At 39.1% G+C, this 22,699-nt stretch overlaps 1 protein-coding gene across 5 annotated transcripts in view; it reads right to left on the reverse strand.

The window, feature by feature from the left end:
- Positions 1-506: 506 nt before the first annotated feature.
- Positions 507-22,699, reverse strand: part of CUNH9orf153 (chromosome unknown C9orf153 homolog) — a 43,548-nt gene continuing 21,355 nt past the window's right edge. For all 5 annotated transcript variants that reach the window (XM_035024427.1, XM_035024429.1, XM_035024428.1 and 2 more), the window contains 3 exons: positions 6,850-6,941; positions 5,364-5,871; positions 507-2,134 (listed from right to left, as the gene is read on the reverse strand). In XM_035024427.1, coding sequence (XP_034880318.1) covers positions 1,908-2,134; positions 5,364-5,871; positions 6,850-6,915 — 801 coding nt within the window. In that variant the 5' untranslated portion in view covers positions 6,916-6,941 and the 3' untranslated portion in view covers positions 507-1,907. The remainder of the gene's footprint in view (positions 2,135-5,363; positions 5,872-6,849; positions 6,942-22,699) is intronic.

The raw sequence follows: 22,699 nt of genomic DNA on the forward strand, positions 1-22,699 counted from the left end.
TGCATGAAGAAAAGTTTATAGTTGTGAGTACATAGCTGGGGGAATTTTTGCATGCTCAACACACTTGGGCACACGGATGAAAAAACAGAATATTACGAGCACCCTAGAAAACCCCTTCATGCCCATTTCTAGACAGTATCTCCTGCTGAAGATATTCAGTATGCTGAAGGCAAAATCCGATTTTAAAAAATAGTGCCAAAATAGGAAACTGCAGAATAAAAACTTAAATTGAGGCAAATTTTCTCTTTAAAAATGTTTTTATCTTATTTTATTTTAAGCTTTTATTTATTTATTTGGGAGAGAGAGAGAGAGAGATAAAGATAGCAACAGAGAGCATAAACAGGAGGAGAGGGAGAAGCAGACCCCCTGAACAGGGAGCCCGATACGGGTCTTGATCCCAGGACTCTGGGATCGTGACCAGAGCCGAGGGCAGTTGCTCAACAGACTAAGCCACCCAGGCGCCCCTCTTTTAAAAATATTTTTAAAAGATTTTATTTTTAAATATCTCTACATCCACCGTGGGGCTCGAACTTACAACCCCCAAATCAAGGGTTGCTTGCTCCTCCGAATAAGCCAGTCAGGCGCCCCAAATGGAAGCATATTTTCTAAATAAAACATCAGGAACTCGATTCCAGAATTATATTTTAGTATCTACACAACCACACACATATATTATTGATCATTTATTTGTTCACCATTATTTCTTGCACTCCTCCCAGTTCTTACTAGAATACATACTTTGCTAGTGGTTTTTTCAGTAAGAGATTGTGGGTGGTAAACAGTTTCGGCTTTTACATTTTTCTAAAATGTATTTATTTTAACCCTGCTCTTTGAAGGACATCTGGCTGGCTGGTGAGTTTCAGGCTGCCAGGTGTTTTCCTTCAGCATTTTGAGTATGTGACACCATCGCCCTCTGAAGTGTGCTGTTAATGGAAGCTCCGCTGTTGATCGGTTACTTGTGTGTGTGCGATTCATCATTCTCTCTGTATTTTCCTTTCTTGCTTACTGTGGTGCAGTTATGCTACGGTGTTTCTGGGTAGAGAGTTATTTCTATTTTCTTGCCAATCATTCAGTGAGGTTTTCCATTCAAGTTTTCATTCATATCATTTCTCGAAAATTATCAGTCATTTCATTTTCAAACACTGCCGTTCACCCTTTTTTCTTCTGCATCTTCCAGTGGCTAGACTTCTAAACTTCTCATTCTACCCTCCACAATCCTTCTTTCAGAATTTGCTCCTTTGGTCTTATTGCGCCATGATCTAGAAACTTCTCTCTCAGTGCTCTTTCAAGTCGTTAATCCTCTCTCTTAAGATACATCCAGTATACCATTGCAATAATTTATTGAGGGTTATTATGATTATTGGTTTACTTTCAATAATTATATGTTTCACTTTCAAGATTTCCAATTTGTTTTTTTTCCCCAAATCTTCCTGTTCTTGTTTTGTAAATACTACTTCCTTCCTCATGTCTTTAAGCAGTTAACGTATTATTTTTAAGTTCTCAGATTGATCTCTACATCCTCAGATTCTTTGATTTGTTGAAATTCTTTGATTTGTTGAATTTACCAACTTTTTAAAAATGATAATACACTTCTTCATGTGCGTAGAACATTTTAAAGAGCTAGTCTTGCTTGGTAGTTGTTCTTCATAGGTGCCCTTACTTTTCACATGATCTAGATTTACCTCAGCCCTGGTCCAGATGGGCTTCACTGGTCCAAACCTGGTCTTATATAAGCAGATCAATCTGAATCTTGTTCTCTATATTAATGGTTCAATTTTGGACTTTACATGAATATCGTATAGACTCTGTTCCTATGTTCCATCTGCTTCTTTACTTTTCACATATAAGTTCAATGTTCTCAAAAACAAAATCCACATCCAAAACATTTAATACACTACATATTTTATTTAAGAAGAAGCTGCATTTTTTTTTAGATAATCAATTTGAGGGTAAATGACTAAAGACCTACGAACTACAGGGGGGTAAATGACACCAGGCATCTGCTGGTTCGCCACAAATCTCTTCTCACTGACGTAATTTATGTCTATGAATGAATCTAAAGTACTGTGCTTCCACGACGCAAGCCCCTTGTAGTATCTCCATTCCAGATCCCTTAGATCCATGAATTGTTTTTCTGCAAAGAATCGTATTTTCAAAGAATTACATGAAGCTGTTATTTAACCTTCAGCTATTCAGAGATGCTTCATGGACAGAATAAACCTTTGATGAACTTGAGTTTCCTTCTCCCTTCTGGTAGAAAGCTGTTTCTAGAGCTTTATAAATGAAGTGGGCACCTATGGTGTTCATCTGATCTAAAGTCCTCCTCCAAATGGGAAACTGGGTGGGCCTGGTTAACTGGGCTGGAGTGGACACTGCAGGGCCATAGCAGGTGGAGGGGCTCCCAATTCAGTGCCTGGATACTAATAATGGACAAATGGAGAGATCTACAGAGCACCAAGATCAAGACGGAGGAGAAAAGGATCGTAATGAGGGCTTAAAACAAGGACAAAGATTAGTCAGAAGTATATAGATTGCTAGTGTCATTTCTTCCAAGATGCTGGTGTAAGCCCTGGGCATAAAAGGCAGTGGCTAGCTACTCTTTCAGGACCTACCAACTTCAGGTGTCACTAGTAATTACAATCCCTTCAAGAAGCCAATGAACCATGGAAAGTCAGGCCAAGATACACTGCATATTCTCCTACTCAGCATTTTCCTTTCCCTTCCTTTCAGTTTCCTTAATGACTACCTAAAATGTAAACCACCACCACCCCCCAAAAAAGAACAAAACAAAGAGCAAGGCCTGAGGCAGAGACTTGAGTATAAAACCAGAGGCCAGAGTCAGGGAGATGAGTGTGAGGAGTACAAGGAGAACAATGGGTACAGCAAACAAGCAGGAAGGCTGGTTTAATTCTCTCTTATCATTCTCCCTGTATGGTGATATTTGAGCAGATCAGCTATGGTCCAGATATGGCCCCTGTGCCAATCAGGCCTCCATCCCTGTCCTGGAAGAGCCTGAGTTTCGGTATATATTCTGTACATGTCTGAAATAGGAGACTGGAACCAGGGACTGTTCCTTGAGTTCATACCTTCCCTAGTGGAACAGATACTGGAGCAAGCTACTGGTGTTGAACATTGGTAGGCAACAGTGTCTCCTTAAGGGCAATTACCAAGTGTCAGGGAGTTTGACAAGATCTTGGCAGGCTTGGCATTGGAAGATCTGGTTACAGAAGGAAGGAAAGGGATATTTGACAAGAGAAGGCCACAGAGTTGATGATTTTGATTACTACAGAGCTTTAGATTGTGATCTATGGTAGATACTATAGGTTGGCTCACTGCACATCCATTGCAATCCTCTTTTGCCTTCCTCTACTACAGAGGGTAAAAAGCTAAGATTTCAATGCAGTAAAGGGTGGCTATTGGACACAATTCTGACCAATGAGATGTAGGGAGAAGTCACTGGAGGAGGAGTGTTCTGAGAAAGTTTTGCTTCCCTATTAAAAGAGGACAGAAGTAGCCAATGTGGCCCTTCGTCTTAGCCCCTTTTCCTGCCTGGAATGTGGCCATAGTACCTGGAGGTGAAGGAGACATCCTTTGGCCATGAAGACAAAAGCCATACACAAAAAGTTGGTGGAGCCTGGGTCCTTGACAATATCAAAAAGCATTGCTCCAAAACTTGTCTGCCTACTTCCAGACTTCTAAGTATATAAGAAAAATAATCTTTATTTGGTTTCTCTGTCATTTTTCATCAAACACATTCCTAACCTACATGGTCCTACAGAATTTAGCCTGAGCAAGAGGAGCTGGTATGATAGAAGAACAAAATGGCAACACCCATTCTCTTTTCTTTCCCCAGTGTTTGGTGCTAATAAGCATATGTTCTATAATATTCTTTGATACACTAAGAGTCCTAAAGTTCTCCTGGGCTGAGAATACTTTAGGGACTGGCTGGCTGATAAAATGATAGTAATACTGGGCAATATAAGAGAATAAAAGATGAATTGCTGCAATACCAATTAAACCTAAGAAATTACTGGATATTCTTCATATGGATGCCTACCTGGCTTCACGCATATTCCTTGAATAGACAGGATATGTACTTGAAATTCTACCTATAGGATCTGAGGAAATGAAGTCATGAAGACAGAGAAGAAACTCCGACAGAGTCTGGAAGGCCACAAGAGAGACCTCTAGAAGTTAGGTAGCCAGGAGGCAAGCCATGCGTTGGGAAGAAAGGACAATTTGGCTCCTGTGGATGGCAAAACCATAAACATCCTATCAAACATCCAAAGCCCTCAGTACTTTTTCAATAGGCTCTTTGGCAGTACTAATTGATTCCTAATACTTTCCATGCGTTTTCCTCTCTGGTCCCAGACTTTACCTTATGCACTTCTGTGGATTATCTAGGTCATTCTTATAATTGCCATGGTTTCTACTTCTGCCTGGGTCCCAGAACACACAAAGTATAACTCTATCAAAGGGATTTAAAACCTGCATTAGATTCTGTCAAGACATTAGTGCGGGGAATTACAGCAAAGACTGTTCCAGCATCTTGGACCAAATGTGAGCACAGTAATCAATCTATGCCTTTAAATTTGTTCCTCTACCTCTCCCACTACTTTTAGTATAAAAATGGTGCTGTTAAAATATTTGCTGTGCAAATGGTTTTATCTTGAGTCAAGAACCTACTTCAGGAAGTTTCAAATATTTTGTCATTGACTTAATCTATTTTTTTACAGCTACATAGAATGACAAATTATTACCTCCCTCAAATGAAGGAAAATGAAGACCTTAGAAGGCACCCCCTTCTCATTGAAACTCACCATCATATATTTTATATATTTTTAACTTTCTCTGAATAGTCTCTGTTTTTTAAGGAACATCTTCCTATTAAAGTGTGAGAAATGGAGGGAGGAGTTTCCTCTTATTGTTTGTAGAGATATATCAGTAAAGAAAGAGTAAAGGTTCCTGAAAAAATATCTAAAAATACCCCTCTCAATTGCACTAAAGCAAAGATACTTAAGAAAAATAAGCCATTATTCAGTAAATATTTAGCTAAGTTCATAATAGTTATGGGTGACTTAGGGTCCAAGTTTAACTAGCTAATTTTATAAAGGTGACTTTAAGTACCACATCCATAATACACCTTTGCGAGACTGGACCTGAGACTGGACCCTGGAATGTTCGGGTCTCTGTTCTCTACCTCACATTGGCACTGTAGGCAGCAAGCACTTCAGCCATGAGTCCCAGGACTGCAAGATTCCCATGGGTCACCATTTGACTATTTTGGCTCTCATAACCTAAATAAACCTTGCAGTAAGATTTCCACGAATTTCCCCCCACAGAGCCTCAACTGTTTAGATTACCTGGATCAACTAAGAAGTACTTAGCAATTTTGTCTTCAAAGATAAAATTTTCTGGCCTGATCCTGGAAATGCCGAGCATGTGTAATATGTTGGCACTCTGAGTCTTCTCGTCTATGGGGACGGGGACTGGTGACAAAGATTTGGAGTGATCGGTGAGAATCTCATAGGGAAAAGTGTGTGCAGGAGGAGGAATCCCACATTGAAAGAGCCTCTGCTGGGATCTGGTGAGTCTCTCCACCGGAGAGAGTGAGCTGGTCAACAAGCTTCGGTACAGCAGTTCGGTCATAGAGTCTGGTTTCTCCTCTTCTTTTCTCACCACCTTGCACACGAAAACAGGCTGGAGGTGTTCTCCCTTCACATCGTCAGTTCCACTGGTGAGTGACATGGCATTCACATTTTGACTAAGCATTTTCTGAGCTTCACTAGGTGAAATACTGTGTGTTTTTAGGAGATTTGATTTCTTGCTGTCCTTATTAAAATCCTCAGCAAAAGCATACAATTCTGGCAGCTGTGGAGGGGAAGAGGTGGGAAGTCATGAGATTGGCTGACAATGTAACTGGTAGACCCCAAAACCCTAGAACAAAAAGGATACCAAGTAACCATGAAAACAGAAGCATCTGTCTTTGGAAGATATTTTTGCCTAACTAACCCGGTTAAGGGTGGCAGTGTAAATCTCACAGTCATTCCCAGAAAGGGGTATTATTTAGATGCACCACTTAAACCATGAAATGGGCCCGTCAGACTTGGACCCTAAAGTCTGTAAGATCTTTCTAATGTAAAGTATGATGAGCTGCCATGGAGAGAGAGAGAGCTGTGGAGGGTTGCAACCTTTGTTTTGAGTAAGGCTACGTTTTTTTTTAAGTCAAGAAAGAGAGCCAGATAATGCAGATATCAAAGCTTCATCCTGGTGTGCAAAGGGTTCAGAATGTTCGGGAATGCAGTGCAAAGGAAGCTCTAATAGTCCTCATTCGCTGGAATATTTTACCAAAGCAAGTAGATACATTTGCGGAGTGTTTGGCAATAGTTGCTGGCAGAGAAGACAACAAAGATTTTCTCAGAGTACCTTCCTTATCTAAAATCCTATACTGAAGGAATAAAATCTCACTTTCTAGAGCATCTTGCTTACTAACTCCATTATTCCTAAGGAACTAGTTGGAAGGCCAGAAAGGCCAAAGTGAGAGCCCAAATTTAGGTCATTGGCCCCAGTGCAGTTTCCCGTCAATCCTAGGCTGTTCTGTGCAAGAGCAACAAATACAAAGTGGGCTGAGGTGGGTGAATGGCTTTTTAACAACTACCATTATCGTGAAAACAATTTAGCTCTCGCACTTTCCTGCCCGAGGAAGTGCTTCATTTCACTGTGACAAAAGAGCATAAGTCTTCCTGGGGCCCCCCAAGTATGCCACCAGGTATTCGGTAGCTCAAATTTTCACCATTTTTGAAATGTCAAGTTTCCCCTGTGGAGTATTACAGAATTGTAAGCACGTACCGAACATCTGAGAGACTCTGCCGCCTCCCCGTCTTCATCTGGATTGGTGTCACTACTGAGAAACATTATGAGGGGATTTTATTCTCTAATTCCTGAGAAAGCAATAGAAGAGAAGATGGAGTGAAAGGTCAACAATCCAGCAAAGTACAAGGCAGGAGGGTTGGGGATGGGTAATACTTTTTATGTCCCCAGAACTTTGTAAGTGGGACACTTTTAAAATTTTATACCATTTTAAATTTTCTTTTGTTTTCTTCTTACCCTAGGTCTATCAAATTACTCACATGCCAACCAAATATTTTCTCTGAAACACCTCAAATTCATATATGACATATATGCTCAGGCATTTAATACTAATTCAAAGAATCCTATATGGGTTGTTTAGTATTTTTGTCTTACATATTTTTTTTGTCTTACATATTTTGATCCACTTCCAGTTTATCTAAAGAAAAACTCCCTTATTCCTTACCCAGGAAAAGTGCTTTTTATTCAGGAGGAAAAAGCTAATAAAACAATAGCAGCAATTAACCTTTTGAAATGATTTGCTTTGGGCCAGATGTACCAGTCCGCATTTTACAGATGGAATTGTGTTTAATCCCTTTGTGAGGAGTTAGAGACATCCACAGAATCTTTATCATTGGTCTCATCAGTAAGTGGCAGTTCAGGATGCTCCCACATTTTTAAAAAAGATTTTATTTATTTAGAGAGTGAGAGAGCGAGTGGGGGGAGGGGCAGAGGGACAGGAAGACAGAATCTCAAGCAGAACCCCCCACTGAGCGTGGAGCCTGAGGTGGGGCTCGATCCCACCACCCCAAGAGCATGACCTGAGCCAAAACAAGAGTCGGGTGCTCAAGCGAGCCACCCAGGCGCCCCTGTCTGCTCCCACATGTGACCCTGGGTTGGCTTTATGCTTCTCTTTGACCGGCAGCATGAGGTATAAGTGACATTGTGTGGGTGCCAGAGCCTAGGCCGTAAGCTTTGCAGCTTCACTTCACACTCCTGGAATCCCAAGCCACCATGCAAAGAGGTCCAGCTACCCTTCTAGGAACCCCATGGGGAGCTGAGAGCCAGCACCAACCACTAGACATGTATGTGAGGCCATCTTGAATCACCCAGCCCCATTCACGCCTCCAAATGGCCACAGCTGCCTGAGCAACTCCAGATGAGCCCAAATGGAGAACAACAGCCACCCAGCTATGCCAGCCAACAGCAAAATTATGGCAAATAATGAATTATAGATGTTTCAAGACACTAAGGTTTGAGTGGACTGTTAGTTACACAGCAATAAATAGCAGATAAACCTCACAATACTTCACATTCTTGGTTTAATTTATTCCAGTGAATCCTCTGTTGGAGATAAGGGAGTGTATGAGGGAAAATATCTTCCTGGGTACCACTGCATCCAGACTGGTAACTGCAATAATTGGATGAGTATCAGAGATGAGCCAACAATACTCTTGGTGTTTGGGGTGAAGTAAAAATAATTAGGTTCTTCCTCTTTTCCAAGCAAAACAGAAAAGCCCAGAATGAATACATTTATATATGAATATGTTTATATTCATTCTGGGTTTTTCTATTGCTTGAGAAGAAGGAAAAAGTAATATATATTTGAATATATATTCATTCTGGGATATCTATTTATCTAACTATCTATCTACCTATTACTTGGATATACATATATCCAAATATATTACAGTCACTAGTGAGTACACTATATCAATATATATGACCAAAAAAAGCACAATGTAATGCAGCGTGATGACCCCCTTTCCTACATTTGCACAGCGGCTTCATAGATATGTCTATCGCTGACCAGTTAAAATAAGACTTGATTGTGCTTTCCTTTTTTTGACTGTACTTTCCTTTTGTTAGTTCTTGCAAAGGAAAACATTTCTCTAACTCGCTTCATTTAAAACCTCATTGTCTCCTGGGCAGCCATTACCTCTGTCTTCCAGTGGTAACACCCACCATGAGAGGGTTGCCTTTTCCCATGACCAATGGACAATACATTTTTTTCCTTTTTCCTCCCCCTAAAGAGAGTTTGACTTAACCCCCAACTACACACACATGCTGAACTTTAATCAGAATTACTGATGCAGATAAATGATTTCCAACTTCAGTGGCCAATCTGACAAATCTGTACTCATTTCATTACAATAAGATTGACAACAGGGAGTGGGACACAAGGAAGGTTAGATTCCTGGTGATTCTCTTTGCAGAATTACTATGGAGGACACCTCCCTTTTGTTGAAGAGTCAGGGTCAGGATTCAGAATGCTATAATAGATCACTAGCCAAAGATGCTTTTATCCACTCTAATGCTGACTTCACTAACATGCTTTTCACTTAATGCTCTTGGCTGGAGCCAAGACAATGACTAAACCTAGATTAGCCCCTTAATCCAACTTCTCATGGAGAGTGTTCCTGGAGAGGTCATGAAAATATAACCAGTGGGCCTGTTACAGATTCATGCAACTTGAAGGAGCCTCTGCAGGGGCTCTTCAGTACTTCTATTCATCTTTTATTATTCCTAGAAATTCCCACAATAAATTCTAGTTTTCCTGAGAAGAGCCAGGGCATCTCACAGGAACTCCCTCAGGTGGCATCCTCTTCTCCAGTTGTATACACATGCAATTCTTCATCCTGCCCTCTGATCCAGAAGGAAGAGGCTCCCTGCTCATCTAATGGTAGCATTCTCTCTCCTACCCAGGGGGTATATTCTATTCTCCTCTTAACTCTTGTGCAAAATTTCCCTGGCACTGGGAAAACAACTTTCTCCTCTTTGCTTCTCCACCATTCCCTTACCTTCAATCTCATGCTCCCCCATGGCTTCTTCCTTTCTTTACAAACATGTAAAATCTTTTTCATTTGGGAGAAAAATACAACTTCTCTTTTCTTCTATCATACCACTAACTCTCCAATTTTATCTCTCTTTTACTTCTGCACTTGCTATTTTTATATACTCATGATCGAATCTCCAGTATAATGACATTAGCTTCCACTCTTCTTGAACCAAAATTGAATTTTTTTAAAGTAATCTCTACACACAACATGGGGCTCAAACTCACAACCCTGAGATCAAGAGTCACAAGCTCTTCCTACCGAGCCAGCCAGACAACCCCCAAAACTGAATTCTTGAAGGCAGTATTGACTTCTTAATCATCAATTCTAAAGTAGTTTTTCCAGTCCTCATTTTTATCCATCTCAACTCTTTTATTCATTTATTTTTTTTAAGTAGGCTCCATGACCGGCACAGAGCTCCATGTGGGGGCATAATCTCATGACCCTCAATCTCATGAGATCAAGAGTCGGATGCTGAACCGACTGAGCCACCCAGAATGAAGCTGGACCCCTACCTCAATCCATAAAATGAAATTAACATAAAATGGATTATAGACCTGAATGTAAGAGGTAAAACTATAAAACTCCTATAAGAACATGGGAGTAAATTTTCATGATCTTGAGTTAGGCAATGGCTTTTTGGATAGAACACCAAATGCACAAGCTAAAGAATAATACAATAGATAAATTGGAACTTCATCAATTAAAATTTCTGTGCTTCCAAAGACACCCTAAAGAAAGTGAAAAGATAAGTCACAGAATGGGAGAAAATGTTTGTAAATCATATATCTGACAAGTGACTTGTGTCCAGAATGTACAAAGAACATTTACAACTCAATAATACAAAGACAAATAACTTGATTTAAAAATGGACAAGAGATTTGAATAGAGATTTCTGCAAAGATATACACATGACTGATAAACACGTGCAGAGATACTCAACATCATGAACCATCAGGAAAATGCAAATTTAAGCCACAATAAGATATCTTTCACTCCCACTAGGATGGCTATAATAAAGACAGATAATAACAAGTGTCAGCAAGGATTTAGAGAAATTGGAACCATCACACATTGGTGGAAATAAAATATGGTGTGGTCATTTTGAAAAACAGTTTGGCAGTTCCTCAAAATGTTAAACACAGAGCAGCCATATGACCCAGTTGTTTTACTCTTAGGTATATACCCAAGAGAAATAAAAACACAATCCACCCAAAAATTTATATATGAATATTCACAGCAGTATGATTCATAATAGCCAAACAGTGGAAACAACCCAAATGCCCATCACCTAATGAAAGGATAAACAAAATGTGGTACTTCCATACAATAGAATACTATTCATTGATAACAAGGAACGAAGTTCTGATACATGCTACAACAGGATAAACCTTGAAAAATTAGGCTAAGTGAAAGAAGCAATTCACAAAAGGTCACGTATTGTATGATTGCATCTATATGGAATGTATAAAATAGGCAAACCCATAGAGACAAGAAGTAGATTAACAGAAACTAGCCTAAGGCTGGGGGGCATGCAGGAATGGGGAGTGACTGCTAATCAATATGGGGTTTCTTTGGGGGCGTGATAAAAATTCTAAAATTGATTGTGTGATGGTTGCACAACTCTCTGAATATACTTAAAATTATTGAATTGTGACTGGAAGAATTTAATGGTATGTGAATTGTTTGTCAATAAAACTATTAAAAATGATCTGGAAGGAAAATGATAGCTATGAAAGATAGACTAAGGAGATGCAACATATTTAACTGGTTACCCCAAAAGAAAAAACCCCAAATCATAGAATAGAAAAATATTTAGAAATAAAATTCTAGAAAATTTTCCTGGAATTAAGGATTTAAATCTGCATATTAAAATATCAGAATGGCTAGCACTAAAACATATTCTAGTAAAGTAATTGAGTTTCAGGAAAAAAAGAAATGAAGTCTCAGTTTTATCTATAGCAACAGTCAGACAAAAAGACAAAAAAGCAAAACAAAGTTTGAGTCAAGGATTTTTCTATTTATCCAAGCTATGTTTGAAAGAATAAAAGCTCAAGAAAAATTTTTGATCTTGCAAGAACTCAGAAATATTGTTCCCATGAGTCCTTCCTGAGAGAACTACCTGTTGATGGACTTCAGGCAGCCAAGAGATGAATGGACTTCAGAAGTAAAGGATCTTCCAGCAGTAGGGCAAGGTTGCTTGTAAGGGAAAATTACAAATGCATATACTCTCTGAACCTAGGATTCCCACTTCTAAATACTATATATTCTTACATTTGAAAAACATATTTTCATAGGCGACAATGAAACATGACTGAGGTTATTCACTGCAACACTGTTTATAACAGCAACAGACTGAAAACAACTTGAGGGTCCTAAGAGAATGAGGGCTCCAGACAAACTCAATGTCCATCCACAGTATAAAGGATAAGTTGTGTTTTTTCATACAATAGAATAATCTTCAGCAAAAGATTCTATACTTTATGTTACAATGCATGTAACACTCAAATATAAGCAAACTTAATCTATAAGGTTAGGAGCCAAGATAGTTTTTACCTTGGGAGGGGTCAGTGCTGGAACATGAGAATTCCATAGCTCTGGTCGTGTTTTGTTTACTTGATCTGAATGCTACTTGTGCTTAACTTACAGAAATCCACTGAGCTTTATCTCTATAATCTGTGCACATTTTCATATGTATGTTAGACATCGGGGCACCTGGCTGGCTCAGTCAGAAGATCATATGGCTCTGGATCTCAGGGTCGTATGTTCAAGTCCCACTTTGGGCAGAGAGATTACTTAAGTAAATAAAAATTTTTTTGAAAAAGATATCAACAGAAACTTTATCTAAGATGGAGAAAAACAGTTTCCAGGGAAAAGGGAAGAAAGTCAAGAAAAATCCATTCACAGTGTTTGTGGGCAACCAATGGGTCTGGATGTAACTGTCAATACTGAAGGATTAATGATAATGGAAAGGATCCAGTATGATAAATAGATGTCACAAAGTAGGAAAAAAACACATTGGAAGAGAAGTATAAAATAAGCAAAATCTAGGTTAAGGATGTTCTATGACAAAACATGAGGAACCATAGTTGATAATCATTGACTGTGTAACTGTTTCATTGAAATTTATGATATTTTTCTACTTTTCTTCAATTTTTAAATTATATTTTTATCTCCACGTTTTGTTTTTGCAATTCTACTTTTGTTTGCAATTTGTCATAAATAATTACCTAAATGCTTAGTTTATGGAAGAATTATTCAAGGAAACAGGCAATTTTATAATCAAAATTCTCCATGCTCTCAGTAATGTATAGAATTGTTGAATCACTATATTGTATGTTATATTCTATGTTAACTATACTAGAATTAAAATAAAAAGCTTAATAAAAAAAATTAAAAAAAATTCTCCATGCTCTGAAAGAAAATAAAACGTGGGTTCTGTGAAAAAGAAGGGATAAGACAATAGAATATATTAGGAAAAAAAGAATGAAGGCATTAAGACTATAAGAAGATGATAATTATAAAAAATAGTAAAGAACATATACTTGGTCCTACTAAAGAAGAAAACAGAACAAAATATTAAAAGGTATAATTTTTTAACTTTGCTAAATGAAAGGCCCATAATAGTTCATCATGACTGAAAAAGTAATAAGAATGATAGAGATGGAGCCACATATTGTCAAGGAAAATAATAATCACAAACACATATAGCGTTTACAATATGCCAGACACTGCTCTGAGTTCTTTTATATATTAACTAACTTGATATTCATAAAAATGAGTAGATGCGGGGCACCTGGGTGGCTCAGTTGGTTAAGCGACTGCCTTCAGCTCAGGTCATGATCCCAGGGTCCTGGGATCGAGCCCCGCATCGGGCTCCCTGCTCTGCGGAAAGCCTACCTCTCCCTCTCCCACTCCCCCTGCTTGTGTTCCCTCTCTCACTGTGTCTCTGTCAAATAAATAAATAAAATCTTTAAAAAAAAAAAAATGAGTAGATGCTATTATCAGCCCCACCTTACAAACTGGGGACTGAGGTATAGGTAGGTTAAGAATACAGTTAAGACTCCAAAATGGTGAAGATAAAAACATTGAAATTATTTCATATCGATGAGCTGTTGGGAATAAAGGCAAACTTACAGGACATTTGGGAGAATACAGCCTTCTTGGCAATCTGGCAATATCTATTAACATTCAAAATGGTGTTGTTGCTTTTTTTTAATGACTCTAAAGTTGCGTTTCTTGAAATTTTTCCTGCAGAAATTGTTGGCCAACTGTATAAATTATGAACCAAGTTCTTCATGCAGCATTATTTATATTAACAAGAAATAAGGAGAATTAAGATAATGTGCAGAAGAAAATCTGAGGTAAGGAAGACAGATGCAGAGAAAGTCCTGGTGCCAGTCCATTTCCTGGTGCCTGTCACTCCTGTAACTGGCACCATGGTGTACCTTCTGCATTGTAGTTATGTTTGCCAAAAATTTCCCTTTGCTTATGATCATTTATATTTGGGTTTCTGTCCTCCCCAGCCCAATTCTGATAAATATATTTGATGTATAAAGAGGTTTTTTTTTTTTTAATTAATTTTTTTTTTTTTAAGATTTTATTTATTTGACAGAGAGAGACACAGCGAGAGAGGGAACACAAGCAGGGGGAGTGGGAGAGGGAGAAGCAGGCTTCCCGTGGAGCAGGGAACCTGATGCGGGGCTCGATCCCAGGACTCTGGGATCATGACCTGAGCCGAAGGCAGACGCTTAACGACTGAGCCACCCAGGTGCCCCTATAAAGAGTTTTTTAAATCATTAAGAAAAAGATGAACAATTCATTAGAAAAAAATAATGGAAAAATAGTCAAAGGGCTTGAAGAGGAAATTCTCAAAATTAAGCATGAACAAAGTCAGTAAACATAAGGATATGCTCAATTCACAGGAAATTGCAGGCAAAAACATGTAAAATGACATTTTAACATTATCAGGTTGGTAAATGTCAATATAGTGATAATGTCCATTCTCATTCAATGTTAGAGGGAGTGAAAATTGTCCAAACTTTAGAGAAAAATCTGTCAATGTGCACTAGAATATGTGGGCTCTTAGAACTAATAGTGCTATTTCTAGGGATATGTGCTAAAGAATAACCAGAAAATTGGGTAAAGGATATTCATTTTCAATTGCTCATAATATTAAAATGCTGAAATAGGTAATTAAATCAGTAAGAGATTAACTTTTTAAAAATCGTTTAAACTACAATGCCATGTAACCATTAAAAAGGAAAAGGTAATTTAAAAAATATTTTTCTTGGAGAGGACGATGGTGACAGAGTAGGAGGCATTAGGTTTGCCTTGTCCCACAAATACAACTAGATAACTATCAAATCATCCTAAATATCCCAGAAATCGATTATAAGACTGGCAGAACAAACTCTACACCCAAATGTGGAGAAGAGGCCACATCGAAGAAGGTAGGAAGTGCAGAGACACATGGCTTGGGAGAAAAATGGGTAGTGGCTGCTGTGGTGGGGAGAGAGCCGCAGTCATGAAGAAGTGCAAGAGATAGACCAGCACACAGGAGATCTCAGAGGAGAGCTAAACGAATTCCCACAGCAATTGGCTTGGAAAGCAAGAGGGCCTGACTTTTGTGAGTTCTTATAACCAGTGAGGCTTAGAGCCTGGAGTTTCAAAGGTCAGTGTGCTTGGCTCTGGGAGAGCTCAAAGGACATTAGGGCTGCTCTTGGAGAGAAGGTAGAGCAAATAGTCCATGGACACACAGCATGGAAACAGCAATCTGAAAAGCACCTGGGACATACAGTGGGGAGGTTAGTTGCTCATCTCAGAGCTGTCCCAGAGAGACAGCATTCCCAGAGAGACCCTTCTGGGAACAAAGGAACTAGCCAGCACTGTTTCCCTCCCCCACCCCTCAGCATAAACACAGACCCACCTGCAGGAACCAACAATGCACCAACACTCACTACCTAACTTGCTTACACCAAGCCCTGCCCATCTTGCACTGGAAATGCCCCACCCCCCAGTAATACTTGCCTCAATCCCAGCGCAGCTGGCCCCCTCTCCCAGAAGACTGGCCCAAACCCCTGCCAGTACCATGTGTCCTGACCTGAGAGCTTTGTGAGGCCTTGGCTCCAGTGGTGGTGGCAACAGGTCTCATTTTGCAAGCAGGCCAGAGCTTACCTAGTTAAAACGTGCCATATTCAGGCCAGGGACCAAACACTGCCCACGACAGGCAAAAAGAACCCCTGCCAGTGACTGGCACAAAGGATAAAGTGGCCAGAATACAAAAGCAGAGTGTACACAGCACATACTGGAGACACTCCCTGAAGCACTAGGCCCTGGGGGAAGAACAGACACAGTACAGGAGGCACTACAGGACCTCTTCTTCAGAAGGCCATTACCCTCAAGAACAGGAGACGTAGCTAACTTTCCTAACACAGAAACAGGCACAGAGACTTAGACAAAATGAGAAGACAGAGAAATTTGTCCCAAATGAACAAACAGGACAAGGCCATGGACAGAGATGTAAGCAAAACAGATACAAGTAACATGCCTAATGGAGAATTTAAAGCAATTATCATAAGGATACTCACTGGATTTGAGAAATGAGTGGAGGACATCAGTGAGACTATTAACACAGAGATAAGGAATAACATAGCAGAGATAAAGGACTCAATAAACAAATTAAGAAACAGGCTTAATGGAATGAACAGCAGGCTGGAAGAAGCAGAGGAACGAATTAATGACCTAGATGACAGAGTAACGAAGACTAAACAAGCTGAACAAAATGGACTAAATGCTCCAATCAAGAGATATAGGGTGACAGAATGGATAAAAAAATAAGACCCATCTATATGCTGCCTACAAGAGATTCATTTTAGACCTCAAGACACCTGCAGATTGAAAGTGAGGGGATGGAGAAACATTTATCATGCAAATGGATGTCAAAAGAAAGCTGGAGTAGCAATACTTATATCAGACAAACTAGACTTTAGAACAAAGACTGTAAAAATAGACAAAGAGTGACACTATATAATAATAAAGGGGACACTCCAAGAAGATATAACAATCGTAAATATTTATGCACCCAAATTGGGAGCACCCAAATACATAAAACAATTAATAACAAACAAAAGGAACTAATCCACAATAATACAATAATAGCAGGGGCCTTTAACACCCCCTTTATATCAATCAATGGATAGATCATCCAAACAGAAAATCCACAAAGAAACAGTGACTTTGAATGACACACTGGTCCAGATGGACTTAACAGATATATTCAGGACATTCTCCTAAAACAGCAGAATACACATTCTTTTCAAGTGCACATGGAGCATTTTCCAGAATAGATCACATATTAGGCCACAAAACAAGCCTCAACAAATTCAAAAAGATTGAAGTCATACCATACATCTTTTCTGACCACAACACTATGAAAACTAGAAGTCATCCACAAGAAAAAATCTGGGAAGAACACAAATACAAGCTACTAAACAATGAATGGCGAACCAGGAAATAAAACAAGAATAAGAAAGTACATGGAAGCAAATGATAATGAAAACACAATGGCTCAAAACTTCTGGGATACAACAAAAGTGGCTCTAAGAGAGAAGTATATAGAAATACAGGCTTATCTCAAGAAGCAAGAAAAATCTCAAGTAACCACAACCTAACCTTATACCTAAAGGAGCTGGAAAAAGAATAAACAAAACCTAAAACCAGCAGAAAGAAGGAAATAATAAAAAAATTAGAGGAGAAATAAATGAAATAGAAACTAAAAAAACCCAGTAGAAAAGACCAATGAAACCAGGAGCTGGTTCTTTGAAAAAAAAAAAAAAATCAATAAAATTGATAAAACTCTAGCCAGACTTATCAAGAAAAAAAGAGAAAGGACAACCCCTCCCCCCCAAAAAGAGAAAGGACCCAAATAAATAAAACTACAAATGAGAAAAAAATAACAACACACACCACAGAAATACAAACAATTATAACAGGGTATTATGAAAAACTATGGGGCACCTGGGTGGCTCAGTCGTTAAGCATCTGCCTTTGGCTCAGGTCATGATCCCAGGGTCCTGGGATCGAGCCTGTCAGGCTCCCTGCTCAGTGGGAAGCCTGCTTCTCCCTCTTCCACTCCCCCTGCTTGTGTTCCCTCTCTGGCTGTGTCTCTCTCTGTCAAATAAATAAAATAAAATCTTAAAAAAAAGAGAATATTATGAAAAACTATATGCCAACAAATTGGACAACCTGGAAGAAATGGATAAATTCCTAGAAACATACAACTTACCAAAACTGAAATAGAAGGAAATAGGAAACTTGAACAGACTGGTAACCAGCAATGGAATTGAATGAGAAACCAAAAAACTCCCAGCAAACAAAAGTCAAGGACCAGATGGCTTCACAGGCTAATTTTACCAAACGTTTAAAGAAGAGTTAATACCTATTCTTCTCAAACTATTCCAAAAAAAATAGAAAAGGAAGGAAAACTTCTAAATTCACTCTATGAGTACAGCATTACCCTGATACCAAACCAGATAAAAACACCACAAAGAGAACTACAGGCCAATATCTTAGATGAACATAGATGCAAAAATCCTCAACAAAATACTAGCAAACTGAATCCAACAGTACATTGAAAAAAGTCATTCACCACGATCAAGTGGGATTTATTCCTGGGTTGCAAAGGTGGTTCAATATTCACAAATCAATCAATGTGATACATCACATCAGTAAGAGAAAGGATGAGAACCATATGATCATTTCAACAGATGCAGAAAAAGCACTTGACAAAGTACAACATCCATTCATCATAAACTCTCAACAAAGTAGTTTAGAGGGAACATACCTCAACACAATAAAGCCTATATATGAAAAACCGACAAATGATATCATCCTCATTGGGGAAAACCTGAGAGCCTTTCCCGTAAGGTCAGGAACAAGACAAGGATGTCCACCCTCACCACCTTTACTCAGCATAGTACTAGAAGTCCTAGCCACCGCAATCAGACAACAAAAAGAAATAAAAGGCATCCAAATTGGTTAGGAAGAAGTAAAACTTTCACTATTTACTGTGACATGATACTATATATAGAAAATTCAAAAGACTCCACAAAAAAACTGCTAGAACTGATAAAAAATTCAGTAAAGTTGTAGGATACGAAATTAATCTACAGAAATCTGTTGCATTTCTATACACCATAATGAAGTAGCAGAAAGGGAAATTAAGAAAACAATCCCATTTACAATTGCACCAAGAATAATAAAATGCCTAGGAATAAACCTAACCAGAGAGGTGAAAGACTTATACTCTGAAAACTATAAAACACTGATGAAGGAAATTGAAGATGACATAAATGGAAAGACATTCCATGTTCATGGATTGGAAGAACAAATATTGTTAAAATGTCTATACTACCCAGGGACTCCTGGGTGCCTCAGTTGGTTAAGTGTCAGACTCTTGGTTTTGGCTCAGGTCATGATCTCATGGTGACAGGATCGAGTCCTGCATCAGGCTCTGTGCTCAACGGGGAGTCTACTTGAGATTCTCTCTCCTCTTTCCCTATCCCCCGTCCCTCTCCCTGCTTGCGTATGCTCTCTCTCAAATAAATAAATAAATCTTAAAAAATGTCTATATGCAAAGCAATCTACACATTTAATGCAATCCTTATCACAATACCACCAGGATTTTTTCACAGAACTAAAACAAACAATCCTAAAATTTGCATGGAACCACAAAAGACCCCAAATAGCCACAAAAAGAAAAGCAAAGCTGGAGGCACCACAATTCTGGACTTCAAATTATATTACAAAGCTGTAGTAATCAAAACAGTATGGTACTCGCACAAAAATAGACACATAGATCAATAGAACAGAATAGAAAACTCAGAAATAAATGTACAGTTATATGGTCAATTAATCTCCAACAAAGCAGGAAAGAATATCCGATGGGAAAAAGACAGTTTCTTCAACAAATGGTGCTGGGAAAACTGGACAGCTACGTGCAAAAGAATGAAACTGGACCACTTTCTTACACCATATACAAAAATAAACTCAAAATGGATTAAAGACCTAAATTTGGACAGAAACCATAAGTATCCTAGAAGAGAACACAGGCAGTAAATTCTCTGACATTGGCCATAGCAACTTTTTTCTAAATTTGTCTCCTGAGGCACGAGAAACAAAATAAAAAATAAACTACTGGGACTATATCAAAATAAAAAGCTTCTGCACAGCAAAGGAAACCATCAACAAAACTAAAAGGCAACCTACAGAATGGGAGAAGGTATTTGCAAATGATGTATCAAATAAGGTGTTAGTACCCAAAATATACAAAGAACTTATGCAACTCAACACCCAAAAAACAAATAATCCAATTTAAAAATGGGCAGAAGACATTCACAGACAGTTCTCCAAAGAAGACATACAGATGGGCAACAGACATATGAAAAGATCCTCATCATCACTGATCATCTGGGAAATGCAAATCAAAACTACGGTATCACCTCACATCTGTCAGAATGACTAAAATCAACAACATGGAAACAACAGGTGTTGACAAGGATGTGGAGAAAAAGAAAAGCTCTTGCACTGTTTTTTGTTTTTTGGGTTTTTTTAAGATTTTATTTATTTATTTGACAGAGAGAGATACAGCGAGAGAGGGAACACAAGCAGGGGGAGTGGGAGAGGGAGAAGCAGGCTTCCCATGGAGCAGGGAGCCCGATGCGGGGTCCATCCCAGGATGCTGGGATCATGACCTGAGCCGAAGGCAGACACTTAACGACTGAGCCACCCAGGTGCCCCAGGCTCTTGCACTGTTGTTGGGAATGCAAACTGGTGTGGCTACTGTGGAAAACAGAATGGAAGTTCTTCACAAAATTAAAAATAGAACTACCTTATGATCCTGCAATCACACTACTAGGTATTTACCCAAAGAATACAAAAACACTAATTCAAAGGGATACACACCCCTCTATGTTTTTAGCAGCATTATTTACAATAGCCAAGATGTGGAAGTAGACCAAGTGGCCATCAACTGATGAATGGATAAAGATGTGGTATTATTTAGCAACAAAAAAAATGAAATCTTGTCATTTGCAACATGGATGGAACTAGAGACTATGAGTCAGAGAAAGAGAAAGACCATACGATTTCACCCATATGTTGAATTTAAGAAACAAAACAAACAAGCAAAGGGGGGAAGGGAGAGAGACAAACAGAAATACTCTTAATTATAGAGAACAAACTGATGGTTATCAGAGGGGAGGTAGGGTGGGGGATGGGTGAGCTAGGTGATGGGGATCAAGAGTACAGTTATCATGATGAGCAGGGAGTAATGTATAGGATTACTGAATTACTATATTAGACACCTGAAACTAATATAAATTTTTTTCTTCACTAAATGAAAATGAGAAATAGTAGAACCATATGCACAATATGATCTTGTTTTTATCTAATATATATATATGTATACATATATCATAGAAGCTTATATATTCATTGTAAAATCTCAAAGGATATATCCCAACAGTGGTAGTCCCTAGGAGTTTGGGTTAGAGTGTAACTTTGTTCCCTTTGAAAATTTTTCTTCCATGAATTATTACAATAAAAAATGAAAGCATTCACAGTTGGATGACAGGGAGTGATGTAACAGATGTCAGAGAGGTGTATAGAAATGTAAACACAGGGGCGCCTGGGTGGCTCAGTCGTGAAGCGTCTGCCTTCGGCTCAGATCATGATCCCAGGGTCCTGGGATCGAGCCCCGCATCAGGCTCCCTGCTCCGCGGGAAGCCTGCTTCTCCCTCTCCTACTCCCCCTGCTTGTGTTCCCTCTCTCTCTGTGTCTCTCTCTGTCAAATAAATAAAATCTAAAAAAAAAAAAAAAAAAAGAAATGTAAACACATTCAGTAGAGTGTTATATAGAATAGAAGACAAATGGGAAACAAATGTCCAGTGCTGAGCTCGTAACCTAACAAATTCGGGGAAATCAGAAATATTTAATAATAGGGAAGTTTTTAAACAAAAAGATTCTAAAAAGGATATTGTAATATTACCCTGTTTCATTAAAAAATCATATATGGTTCACCTAAAAATCTTTAAAAAAATTTTTTTTTAAGATTTATTTGAGAGAGAGAGAGAAAAACGCGGGGGGGGGGAGGGGCAGAGGAAGAGGGAGGAGAGAATCTTGAGCAAACTGCCCCAGCAGAAATCAATAGTCAGGGGCGCCTGGGTGGCTCAGTTGGTTAAGCGACTGCCTTCGGCTCAGGTCATGATCCTGGAGTCCCGCGATCGAGTCCCGCGATCGAGTCCCGCGATCGAGTCCCGCATCGGGCTCCCTGCTCGGCAGGGAGTCTGCTTCTCCCTCTGACCCTCCTCCCTCTCATTCTCTCTGTCTCAAAAAAAAAAAAAAGGAATCAATAGTCAGACGCTTAATAGACTGAGCCACCAGGCACCCCATTCACCTAAAAATCTTTTTTTTTTTTTTTAAAGATTTTATTTATTTATTTGACAGAGAGAGCAAGAGAGCACAAGCAGGGGGAACAGTAGAGGGAGACGGAGAAGCAGACTCCCCACTAAACAGGGAGCCCGATGTGGGGCTCGATCCCAGGACCCTGGGATCATGACCTGAGCTGAAGGCAGAGGCTTAACCATCTGAGCCACCCAGGCGCCCCTCGCCTAAAAATCTTAACAGTAGCTCTATGTGTAGGATTGATTTTGGGTAATTTGTATTCTTTCTTAGGATTCTTTGTGCTACTATGCCTTTTACAATAAGCATTTATTTTGCAACTGAAAGAACATTTGAAGGTCAGTATTAGGAAAAATAAAGAAATGGCTAGAGGCAGTTATCTGTGGAAAATGCACATCATAGGGGACTGCTCATAACGTCTGGCAGAGGAGTTAGGGCAGGGGACTCCAGGGGAGGTACGTCCTCGTAGTCCCTGACCGCTCAGCTCACAGCTGAAGAGACGGGGCTGTAACTCAAAAGCAAACAAAGGATCAGTGGTTACCTAGGGCTGC

Source organism: Mirounga leonina, unplaced genomic scaffold (genome assembly GCF_011800145.1).
Source record: "Mirounga leonina isolate KUSES-001 unplaced genomic scaffold, KU_Mleo_1.0 Mir_179, whole genome shotgun sequence".
Lineage (NCBI taxonomy): Eukaryota > Metazoa > Chordata > Mammalia > Carnivora > Phocidae > Mirounga > Mirounga leonina.